The sequence below is a fragment of the Telopea speciosissima genome, chromosome 8 (assembly GCF_018873765.1).
Source record: "Telopea speciosissima isolate NSW1024214 ecotype Mountain lineage chromosome 8, Tspe_v1, whole genome shotgun sequence".
Taxonomy (NCBI): Eukaryota; Viridiplantae; Streptophyta; class Magnoliopsida; order Proteales; family Proteaceae; genus Telopea; species Telopea speciosissima.
Genome location: NC_057923.1, coordinates 47,213,098 through 47,226,154, shown reverse-complemented (window position 1 = coordinate 47,226,154; position 13,057 = coordinate 47,213,098). Strand labels below are relative to the sequence as shown.

Sequence of the window (13,057 nt, the reverse complement as noted above, 5' to 3'; positions counted from 1 at the left end):
TAGGCTGTGACTCATTTTGTTGCCACGTGTCTCACATTTCCCATTTTTTTTTTGGCATTATTGCACATTCCACGGTAACCAATAACCTAATAGACTGATTTGGAGGAAATTCTGTCCATAGTAACAGAGGGTGGACCTTGACGCAGCGGTAAGGTTGCTCCACTGCGATCTAGTGGTCGCAGGTTTGAGTCGGGAAACAGCCTCTCCACGAAGTGGCAGTAAGGCTCGTACATTATGACCCTCCCCAGACCCTGCAGTGGCAGGAGCCTCGTGCACTGGGTAATGCCCTTTTTTTCCATCCATGGTAACAAAAAGGAAGATGTTTAAGGCTTTGAGAGTCAATCACATCATTATTATTAGTGGAATGGACACAAGTTTGGCGGAGGTGCAATTCCAGAAGCCATAGTTGAAGTGAATGAGGACACCATGTATTGGTCAGGTGTCGAATTTGGAGCCCCGAATACAGTCACATGCCACACCTTGTATTATCAATGGTCCAGATTTGTCCAATGATTTGTATTTATTTATTTTTCATTTTTGCTTAATTTTGACCCTCATCAAAGTCTGATTGGGCTCAAATTTGGACCATAAGTAGGAGAGAGTGAGATCTACTTCTCACAAAAAATCCCAGTTTTCTTTTGCATCAGTCTGTAATTGTGAGAAGAGGAAAGCGACTTGTATACAAATCTACTCTCTAAATCTGCATTCAATATGTGCAGAATATGTTGGGACTACAAATTGTTCATTTTGATACATTTACAGAAAGTGTTGTTGTGGTCCAATAGTGGAGGTTTTCTTATTGTTGTTATGTTTTGCAGATGGTGTGTTGCTCAAAGAAGTGGATCGTCTTTTGCGACCTAAGGGATTTTTTGTGTATTCAGCTCCACCTGCTTATAGAAAAGATAAAGATTATCCACTGATATGGGATAAGTTGGTGAATCTGACTTCTGCAATGTGCTGGAAACTCATTGGTCGTCAGGTGCAGACAGCAATCTGGATTAAACTGGAAGACCGTTCATGCCTAGTGCACAATGCTGAGCAGAAGCTAGTGAATTTATGTGATGATGTGGATGAGTCTAAGCCATCATGGAACATACCACTCAGAAACTGTGTAAAGCTTACCAGTGGGGAAGCAGATATTCAGAAACTCCTACCTAGACCACAGCATCTTTTAGTTTATACAGAGAGTCTGAACGATATAGGTTTGTCCGTAATCTGTTTGATCTTATTGATTTATCTTGTTTCTTTTTATCATTATCCTAGATCAATTCTTCTGTGTAAAGCATGAGCAACTTGGTCATAAGAGTAATAGATGTAATCAGAAGTTTTTTTTTTTGGCCTTCATATGGTTTATATTTTTACCTTCTCCCTTCTTCGAGTGGGTAAATGTTTTTTGTTTTCTTACCATAATTAGTTGAACATGTAGTTTATTCCTGCCTTGCTTTGTAGAATTCCTTTTTCATTTTTTTTACATTAACATTCAAGTTAGGCGGCTTTCGCTCATTCAGAAGACTACTGGTTAAAAAAGTCTTGGAGTTTCCCAATAATTGGCAGCATCAACTAAGGATGATTCATAGAATTGGGCTGGTGGAGATTTAGGAGCTTAAACATTTAAAGTTCTTGAACGTTCTGCTTTTGTTTGTTTGTAATCCACATCACTTGTTTGATAAGATCACATTTAGGAAACTGTTCCCGTGCTGGCCTGATATTGGAAAAATATCCGAAATTATACTTGTTTATACAATTACTTGTTCAGTTACACATGCTAGTACTTCTATATCAAACACTTTGTATTGTCTTTGAAGCTATGATCTCACTAAGTCGATGATTGTGCTTGTTGTCCATACCGTGACCTAGATTCAGAGGCTGTCCTCACCCTTTTGTATAGTTCTTCATTCGTCTCGGTGAAATTTACAGTTAATCTATCAAAAATAAGAGAACAATAATTCTCAAACTAACAGAGAAACATTGAGTATTTCCTGTGTCCATCCTCTAAGGCTGTGTTTGGTTGTCTAGAGATGGATAGAAAAGAAAAGAAAAGAAAAAAGTATCTAGAAAAGAAAAAAAATGAAAAGAAAATAGAAGAAATAAAAAGAAATGACAAATATTTTTTCTTGCTGTTTGGTTAGAAAGGAAAAGAAAAGAAAAAATAATTAAAAAAATAAAAACAAGAGAGAGAGAATGAAAGAGGAGTGTGGGAGGTGGTTTCGTGTCAAGTTGGTTCCGTGTGAATGAGTTTCATAGCCTTAATGGGTTGTGACTTGTGGTTCTGGTCCTCTGGATGAGTTCAAATTCGTGTGAATGGGTCGCGTCTTGCTCCAAAGGTGAAGCCATCCCTTCAAAGAAGCATCCGACGACGGTGGATCTGCAATCTCACAATTGGGTTACTGGCAACGTTCTCATACCGACTATCTACAGTCACTCGTACTCTACAGTTCTCTCTTCGCCATTTGTTTCTTCCTTTCTGCGTCGGTCGCCGGTCATCTGCTCCTCCAACCCTCATCAAGTCTCCATCAAACAACCCTCTTTCTACACATTGAGATGACCGGTTATTGCAGAACCCTCAATCGAGTGACCGGAAACCTCATTCTCTACGGCACTCAGAACTCACGCCTCGTAAAATACCCAGTTTTCTCGCCTTTTCTTGCCATTCTGGTGAGACTTTTTTTTAGTACGGCGATAGAAAATTGCATCAATTCCAATGCAATTTTAAAATTTAAAATAAGGGAAATTTTCACGTACCACCCCTGAGGTATCACGTAAGTATAAACACACCTCCTAGTTTTGGAAAATTCTGTGTACCCCTGAGGTCCACAAAAGTTAAGACATGCCCCCATTCTGTTAGTTTATGACTAACAACGTTAAAAACATAGGGTAAACTAACAAAAATGCCCTTGCAAGAAAAAAAAAAAAAAATCTGCAACTCATCTTCCCCAATCGAACACCATGGAAGCCGAGTGTACGTGCCGAACAAAATCTGGGGTTGAAGATGATAAGGATGAAGAAAAGGCGTGAGAGAGACGCAAGAGGCTATGGGAAGTTGCAGGTGGGGTTGGAAGGTTAGCCTCCCTTTCCATGGCTGTATCTAGATGGCAACCCATTTTCGAATCCCAAACTTCTCATGCCCTGACTCCAATCTTGCTGTGATATACTTCCTTGAAACCAGAACTGTTTTGTAGCTATCGCCCACCTTGATTTCTGGAGATTACTTTTAATATTATAATGGTTTTGGGGCTATGGCGGCATGGATTCAAGAGATTCCTTGGTATCCTGGATGAGGGGCTGCAACTTTCGAAAGAGCAATCACCTTCCCATGCTCTGTTTCTATTGGGAGCATTGTTCGAGAACTCGTTTCGTTTCGGTATTTCGGGCTGACCGAAATATTCGAAATTTCAGATATTTCGGTCGAAATATTGTATTTTTCTGGTATGTTTCAGTAGGTCATTTCGGTGGGTTTTAGGCCAAGTTAAGGCCTGAAACTTCATGGAAACCCTATTTTACGCTATATAAACACATTTAAATGTTCAAATTGCAAAAATAGTCACCCAAAATGGTGTTTTGGAAAAATAGTCACCCAAAATAGTGTTTTCGACACCGTGAAGTTGTAGATCGGCTTCCGGTGTCTAACATATATTTATTTCATCACAAACAAACATATTGATAATGCATTTCCCTAAAAAAAACCAATTTTGAGAATATGGTTTTACCTAGAATAGTGGAAAGGCTTCACAGATGTGCTAAGAAGTTTGAGTCTTGTGTTCTCCAAGTGGTTCCGGCGTAGATGCGGCAAGGATTCAAATGGGAAGTGGAAGAATGGAGAAGAAATGAGCAAAAACCAAAAAATCAGAGTTGTTTTGAAGTCTCGTTTCGACCGAGACTGACGAAATGTGGTCTTTTATATAAAGGGGTTTGAGGAAAAATTCGAAATCTCGAGATATCAAGAAATTTCGAGAATTTCACTCGAGATATTGTATTTTTTCGATTCGAAGTAACATTTCGTTTCGAGCAGCTCGAAATATCCGAAATTTCCGAAATCTCGAGATTTCGCGAGATTTTGAACTATGATTGGGAGCTAGATGATGATCTATTTCAATATCTCACCTGTACAATAATCCAAAGAAAGTGGAGATGGCGGCAGGGGAAAAGATGATTGCTGTGAGTAACTCAATTCAGCAGTAGAAGAGAAACCTGAAATTAGAAATTGAAAACGGAATCTGAAACTGGGTTTTTTGAAATCATACTTGCCATAGGACTCTTAAGTAAACATTATCAAAATCAATTTTTTGCAACCACAGAGATGTTCAGAACAGAAACCACGATGGCTATGTATGGAACCGGATTTGAAACCCAGTGGCTCGTAAGGGTAGGAATTCAAGAAACTAAAAGAAAGATTGAATTTTAATGTTGAAAACAGATCCAGAATTTTAAAAGGATGATAATAGATGTGGGAAGTAAGGAGATTCTCATACGAAAGAGCTAAATGTGGGAAATAAGGAGATTCTCACACGAAAGAGCTCTTTAGAGGTTTTCTTGGTTAGGGTTTTCAAGAATTTCCGGAAATCGAATCCTGATTTGGGGGTTTCTCTTAAGGTTAGGTTTTTTATAGATTGGGGCTAGGGCTGGAGTTTGTCCATTTGCCGTTTGGGAAGACGATTACCTTGGGGTGAGTTCTTTGGGTTGAGGGTTTTAATTAGATTATGTTTCAGAAATGGTAGGAGAAAGGGAAGTGATGTATGCTTTGGTGCAAAGAAAAGTGGAGCAGAAAAAAATAGAAGAAGATTAGGAAGAAGAAGAGGGCGGTGATGGTGGGTGGCGGCGGTGGTGGTGGCTGCGGTTATGGTGGTAGTGGTGGTGGTAGTATTGGGTATCTACATTTGTAAAAGAAGAAGAGAAGAAGAAGAGGGCATTAGCTTCCATGGTGTTCCCTACAAGGATACCTGCAACTCATCTTCCCCAATCGATTTGGGGAAGTTGAGTTGCAGGTTTTTTTTTTTCTTTCTTGCAAGGACATTTTTATCTGTTCACCCCATGTTTTTAACGTTGTTAGTCATAAACTAACGGAATGGGGGCATGTGTTAACTTTTGTGAACCTCAGGGGGTACGCAGAATTTTCCAAAACTGGGGGGTGTGTTTATACTTACGTGATACCTCAGGGGTGGTACGTGAAAATTTCCCTTAAAATAAAAATTTCTCTCCATTACTAGACGTTCCAAACACCGAGAAAAGAGGAAGATGCAAGAAAATCATACAAAAGTTGTACTATTTTCTTTTCTTTTCTATCCATGTCTAGACAACCAAACACAGCCTAAAGTTCCAATTTCATGTATGCCAATCTACGCAAGACTAGTAGGTGACTAGGTTCTTGGAATACCTCAATATGCCAGTCACGTAAGTCATTCACTGAAGATCACTCCCAGCTGAATATGTTAGGTATTAAAGGAAATTTTGTAATTGTTTCTGCTGTGTGTGACCTGAAGCATTGCACCTGACTTCCTATAATGTTACTTGAGGAACTTGTTTCAGCCAACAAATTATTTTTTGGTGAATAAATAAACCTATTAACAAACCCCAAGAGGGGGCGGGGAGAAAAAGGGGGAGGGGGGAATACAAGGGGCAAGGGGAAGGGGGGGGGGGGGAAGCAATGGACACAAGACTCAATCTACCTAAGAAGAGGTAGGAGGCTGCAAGAGAGAAATATCAAGACCTCAGAATACAACAATATGCCTGTTCCTTAGGGTATAAAAAATGGACCTATGAGGGATAAAGCTGAGCTTGGAGGACACATCGAAAGAGATGGCTTTCCAAATCAAATCAAAAGATATAAAGTTGGAGGTCCATCTCCTAAGATTCCGTTCCATCCAGATGTGGTAAATAGCGGAGCCAAATGCAAGCTTTCCAATAGTGTCACAGATGGTGCTTCCAGTGAATGTCATGTCTAGCCAGAGACATTCTCTATCAAAAGCCAGAGGTCTCTTGCGACGGAGCCAAATGGTAGTAAGGGCTTTTTTCCAGATGGTGGAGGTAAATGAGCAATCAAAGAAGAGATGGGCTATGTCCTCGGCGCCATTCCAGTAGAAGACGCAGGAAGGGGGGACAGGGATGTGTTTGTTAATAAGGAAGGCTAGGGTTGGGAGACAGAGGCTAAGGGTTCTCCAGGTTGTGAAGCTATGGCGAGGGATGTAGCCTTTGAACCAGACTAACTTGTGCCAACAAATTATTACATGCTTCATAGGATGGAAAACCATCATGTTAAGGAAGTTCAACTAATAACAATTGGAAAGCAATTTAAAAGTTCGGGATGGACCAAAATATTGCTTAGATAGTTGAAACTTGTGAGGGATCATCACTTGGTGCGATGGTAAAAAGCTCAGGCTGCCAGCAGGGAAATGTGGCTTCAAGTCTTGAGTGCGGCCACTGTATGCAAAAAATGGCAAAGGTTAGGACCGTCTCCAATCCCCTTCCCTAGGAGTCCAGGACCCTGTGAAAGTGGGACTTGCACTGGTCTACAGCCCCTTTAGATGGTTAGAACTTGTGCACAAGGTATTTGTAGCTCTCCAGTTTTGGATGAATGTCAGCTTAACTCGGGCAATCCTGGGCATCTACTGGAATTCGATATTTAATCTTGAAGCCATAGTCGGCATTTTTATGTATTATGAAAATATCCCCAGGCTACTCTGATTTACAAAACCAACTAATTACATTAAAGAATAGCTACTGGTAGTTTCCACCGAAGAGAAAATAAGATAATCTTAGAGAAGAGCAAGAATCTACGCCCAATTGGAAACATAGTTTTCTTATTCATGACATTGTATTTCTTGGTTTTTTGATATCTTGGATCAAATGTGTCTTGTTTGAGCTCCTTCTAGTCATCCAAGTGTCTTAGAATATTTTACCCGTATGACTTGGGATGGACCAGTAGGATTGCCTCATGTTGACTGGTCATTTCCTAAGGGGTTTTTTGTGCAGTATATATAGATGTTTTCATTATTCACTATGTGAGATCTACTTTTTAGATGCGACATATTTGATTATATTTCCTGACAGGCATCAGTCGAGAAGAATTCTTCTTAGATATGACTTTCTGGAAAGATCAAGTTCAACATTACTGGAGACTGATGAATATTAGTAAGACAGAGATTAGAAATGTCATGGACATGAATGCTTACTGTGGTGGATTTGCAGTGGCTTTGAGTACATTTCCTGTTTGGGTGACGAATATAGTTCCTATAACTATGAACAATACCTTGTCTGCTATATACAACCGAGGCTTGATAGGCGCTTTTCATGACTGGTAATGTTTTTAGCATCTCCACTATATTTCTAAAATATATTACCTCAACCTCTTATATTGACAGAATTGATATTTATGTGCTTAGGTGTGAGCCCTTCTCGACATATCCACGTACATATGACTTGTTACATGCCAACCATCTGCTCTCTCACTATGAAGGCAGCAGGGAAGGTTGCTTACTAGAAGATATAATGCTGGAGATGGACCGTATTCTTCGTCCTCAGGTAAAAAATTTTCTTATGTTGTCCTTGAGGGGGCAAAGAGTGAAAACGACAGCCTTAACATACTATACTTAGCCCTGGAAAAATTTTGAATTATCAGTTGATCAAACTGTTGGACCCAGATGACCACTGAGAGAGAGGGTTGGGGGGGGGTGAATCAGTGGTGACTAAAAACTTCGAATCCAACTTGTTCGTTTCTGAACTCACTCATTGGTGTCATTGGCACTAAAGCACATGCATACATTATAACCACATCCACACATATACCACCCTACAACAAACACATATGGCTATACCAGCTGGAATTTTGACCAACCACACATCACATATCCCATCCTCCACATACACAAACTATCATGCAACACATAATATAACAATCCAAGCATCCGCAACATCCACACAGCCGCAAGACAAGTTTTACGTGATTCGACAGTGTGCCTACATCCTTCAGCAAAATATCCATATCTCACTCATCCAGAGTTGGATTGACTTGATTCTGGCAGCATTGGAAAGAAGACTTGAAGATCTACAGATTTTATGTTTTCAGCTTCAACCCAGGTCGTGAAGAACAGCTAGAAAATCACGCTGCAAGTTTCTGTATGTACAAACAGAGTATTTTGGTCACACTGCACACCATTCACATTCGAGATCAAGATCCCTTCAATCGGACTTGATTGAGCCGATTCTTGAGGCATATGAAAATAGACTTGAAGCTCTCCAACTTTCATGATTTAAAATTCAACCCAGGAGAGAAGACCTCGTAAAACGCACTGTGAAGTCGGAAAACAAACCCTGATTTCCCCCGGCCTTTGAACAGAACTCGAGAGCAACACAAACTTCAACATTTACTGACGTCTGTCCATGCAAACCTCCATATCTCTCTTATCTGATCTCCAATTGACCTAATTTTTATTTCTATGTAAAGCTCACTCGAAGGGATACATTTTTCATGATATGACCTTTAACTCAGGTGCAGTGCAGTGGTTCCAAAATCGATCTTGAAACTGATGCATATGCTGAAACTGCTACTTGAAGCATACGCGCAATGTCTGAAGAACAAGTCATAACTTCCCACTCCGATATCAGATTGATATGATTCAATTTTTCTTGAAAAGCTAACTCAGAGATCTTCCTTTCTCATGTTTTGAGCTCCCATAAATTCGCAATATAAGACAACTCAAAAAATCCGTGAAGTTACTGCTACTACATGTACATGAGTTCTTTCTCACACAACAACAACCTTCACCTTCGGCAACACCTTCTCACCTTCAGTAACGTTACCTTATGCACCCTAGGACTTGAACCTGCACTCTCATCATGCCTACACATCTCTTTACTTCCAACTGAGTCCTACTGCCAACTGTACCAGTCCTTCTACCAAATGCTAGTTATGCCAACTAAACCGTCCAACTCACTAACACTAACAACTGTACATGATGCCTTTGATGACTGTACCTCCTCAACCATTATTAACAATCAAATCTTGGCTATGCCAACTGAGACATGTCTCTGACACTGCCACTGCCATTGCACTGATACTACTTGCTGCCACACCGTCTGCTCAAAACTCTCTTGAAAGTACTGCTCATGCCAAGTGTAACTACAAGCTACTGCACTATACCTTTAACCCTTTGCCACCAGCCCATGCATCTGTCAGCTGCTCAAGCTGGCCATAGACAACCCTTCCAACTGAGCCAACTCAGCTCGTCTTCAGACTGACCATTCATATGCCTGCATCTCATCTCAACTGAGTGAGCTTGTTGACCATCAAGAATACCAACACAAGCTCACTGCTCAACAGATCTTCCTGGCTGACTGTGTTCACAACAATGACAACAACAGCGCGATGCAAGCTGTGCTCAACACAAACAACTATAATAAAGCAATTGCCCAAACGTAGGATACATCTGTCTTAATTGTCTAAATAGATACAGTCCGTCACAGTTTGCATTCTTATAACTAGGAATAAATAATTAATCCCGTAGAATACATCTGGGTAAATAGCAAAGGGAGAAGATAGAAGGAAGACTGAAAGTGTCTTTGATAAAAGCTTAGTGAAAAACTAGGAGGTGCACAGGTGCCTCTTAGCATTATACATAGACACACACACACAATTTTGGCATATCTTAGAGTTAATTAAAAGTAAGAAGTTTCAGATATGAAGACTACAGACTCGTATGAATTTCAACAACTTATTTGTGCGGGAATTTAGATTTCCGCAGCACTAAGAAAGCTAATATAGGATTGCTGAAACATTTGGACCAATAGACATCTTTAAGGTTGCCCTGTGTAAATAAATCTTCCAGTTTTCAGTTGTAAATGTTGCTGTTCGTCTCTGCATCAATGCCTATGTATATCATATTTGCTGATGTCATTAGTAAATCCGTGTCACATTACTGTTCTGATCACTGTCTGGACCTTACAATTCCACTCTTACATTTGGGTTGAGTGTCCGACTGTATACAAGAATGCACATAAATGTAAAACTAAAGGTACCATAGCTAATATAATAAGTAGGGAGCAGTTTTGGTGGGTGGACAAAATAAGTATGTGCAAAAATGGGGTGGGTGCCTAGATCTGTCATGTAGGGCTGAAATTTTATGGACCAGTAGATCCCAAGTTCCCTTGTTGACATGTAAAGATTCAGCCTAATCAAAGAGCTAAGTGGCAAAACAAAGCATGGAAAAGTTCAGGACTACCAAGAGGGTGCATGGACATACATGGGAGTGGATTGGAAGGTAAATGATTGAATTCGAAGCTGAATTTGACAAGTGGACTTTTAGACCATTTCCTAGATATTTAACAGTCAAAATTGCCAAATCACCTCTTCCACATGGCAGAGCAACTGCACCCCCTCCCCCACCAATTTTGTCCATGGGTTGTTGACCACAACTTTCACCTAACAAGTAATTTGATTGATTTATAAAAAATAAAAAAAAATGTAATTTGATTTCTCATGGACCTGCAGAGAAAGGCTTCCCTCCACCACCCCACCCTTTTTGATCTTGGAAGGTTCTTAAAGTCCAACCAGCCATTGGATTGGAAACCCCACCCTTGGTTTATTCATGTATCAAGTTTCGGGTCCATCTCCATGTATGGCTCACCGTTTTAGGATTTCTAACTTTGTATTCTGTTTGCAATTAATTCAAAGTTGCCAAAGTTGAAATTTCTACCAATTCTCAAAGCTTTGTATATCCACGGGGAAAATCAAATTGGGCCTAACCTTGACATCCTGATAGATGTTGACATGGGCAAAATGTGTCCAACAAATTTGAGCACCAAAGGAACTACTAAATTGCAGAAAGTGTACTGTGGAGCAAGCTTCTTCTCTTCATGCTCTGTGGAGAAAACTGTTGTCATAATATAACTCCCATAGTCATTGAAATGTGTGGTTGGGGAGCTAGAACAAAAAATAAAAGAAAAAGGATGTTCACCACAGATGATTGGATGTGACATTCACACTACCTTGTGGGGAATGATAGTTTCACAAGAGTTTTGGCATTTGACATCATTTTGCAGAATTTTGAGGTTTAATGAACTGGAAATGATTCAGATTTCTTAAATAATCATAATTGTGCAGGGATTTGTTATTATTCGAGATGATGAATCTATTGTCTCAAGAATCAAAGACCTTGCACCAAAATTTCTTTGGGATGTTGAATCACATCTGCTAGAGGATAAACAAAAGAAAATGGAACATGTGCTAATTTGCAGAAAGAAGTTTTGGGCAGTCGTTTAAGGTATTCATTTATTTATCTGAAAAATAGGTTTTAAATGCTCCCAGTACCTAGGTTGTATGACGGCCATGTGAAAAATCGGATACATGAGGTTCAGCTTAAGATTCCTCCGCCCTCCCCCCCAACACCCCGCTCACCCTTTTGTACTTCCACCTTTAAGTTACTTTAGTTTTTATCATATGTATAAGTTATTCTTTTTCTGTATAATGTGTACATGATGGGAAGAACCTTGAATTATGTTGTTAATATTCGATGTTATGTTTTACATTCCAATATTAATCTAACCACCAAATGTATGAGCAAATTTCAGGTTACATATAAGACTTGATTCGTTGTATATATATGTAAGGGGGTTTTTTTAATTAGGGTGTTTGGGGGGTGGGGGATGCAAGGTGAAGCTGTACAGATATGATCCTGCTACTGTTGGCACTTGATCACAGGCTGGGGCGAGAACAAGGCACTGACTTTTGAGCATAACTAGCTTGCACCTTCTGTTCTCCCCTGTTTTTTGGAAAGACTGTTGAGGAGGATAACACGGCTAGGATATCTAGTTTGGGCCATGGGATTGGGGAGAGGGGGGATGGGGTAGACTAATTTTTTTCATTTTTGAAAACAAGGCTACTACTGTTAGAGGGTGAGCTCTATTCAAACAGAAAACATTCAAACTGTCAACTGTTAGATCTCTTCTCCCATTCTTTGCTTCACAATTTCTTGTGAAAAAGTTCCTCAATAAGTGAATGCTAGAAGTGTAGAAAGTTAAAAGAGTCTCTCAAGCTTGTGCTTATGCCGCCAACCATATGGTTTGAACCGGAAATATTTTGATTAACATGCATGTCTCACAGTGAACCAACTTGTCTTGGCAATAGGTCCTAAGATTCAACCATGGGCCAACATCAATAGCCAAGACATATATAGAGTCAGTTTGGTGGGTGGATGTCTGAATAGGCCTGATTTCATAGTTGGTTGATAGTGCCACTGATCCGACAAATGGGTCAGTCCAGGGTGAAGAGACAATCTGACCCTCTGATCGGACTGAAGAAGGTATTTCGGACCATGAACAATAGGGTGAGAGTTAATGAAGAATCCAGAGTTTAATCGTGGCGTCACATCGCCATGATTGAAGAGATTCTCTTCACTTAATTCATAGAAATTGACAGTTAAAGCAGGAAGATACTCACCCATTCCCTAAATATAGGATCTAAACTGTCTGGTAGTCTGATCATTGTTCAATTACATGATCTAGTCACAAAGTGAAAAACCATTAATATAGAAATTAAAGTATGAACTTAGATACAGAGAGGTGTTGTGTGTTTGTATCACCTATGTGTTGTCCATTTTTTATTATTTTAATATAGGAAGCCTTGTCCATGTTCTTGCTGTTATTTTGTGACAAAGGTTTGATTTGATTTTGTTCTTAAATGGGTTCAGCCCGTGCCAGCTATTTCTGTTAGATGGAGGTAATGATTGGTCAATGTTGAGCCTTGGATTGATGGGCTGTTCTCTAAATGGGCCCATTTTTTCTCTTTAGAATCCTCCTTTTTTCAAATTTAATTTAGTTTTTTCCATGGTGCTCTCTAAAAATTTGGAGGTCAAGTAACACTACCACGTGATTGAATAAAAAGGGGGAGAAAGAACTCTGGGGGAGCGTGGCCCCTATGGCTAGACATAGAGGGGGGCGAACTGACCGCCCTACTCCCATTGAAGGTGGAAGCCCTGTTGATGCTTCTGTGTGCGTTCTCATTGATCTTCCTCGTGCACATAGGGGCCATGCTCCCCCATAGAAAATTCTTCCCCTATTTTTTACAATC

The 13,057-nt window shown here is 39.9% G+C and overlaps 1 protein-coding gene across 1 annotated transcript in view; it reads left to right on the top strand.

The window, feature by feature from the left end:
• LOC122671809 (probable methyltransferase PMT6) overlaps positions 1–11,364 on the top strand; it is a 79,628-nt gene extending 68,264 nt beyond the window's left edge. The window contains exons 4-7 of the mRNA XM_043869256.1: positions 819–1,202; positions 7,045–7,291; positions 7,377–7,515; positions 11,093–11,364. Of these exons, the coding sequence (XP_043725191.1) occupies positions 819–1,202; positions 7,045–7,291; positions 7,377–7,515; positions 11,093–11,251 (929 nt within the window). The 3' untranslated portion in view covers positions 11,252–11,364. The remainder of the gene's footprint in view (positions 1–818; positions 1,203–7,044; positions 7,292–7,376; positions 7,516–11,092) is intronic.
• Positions 11,365–13,057: the final 1,693 nt, after the last annotated feature.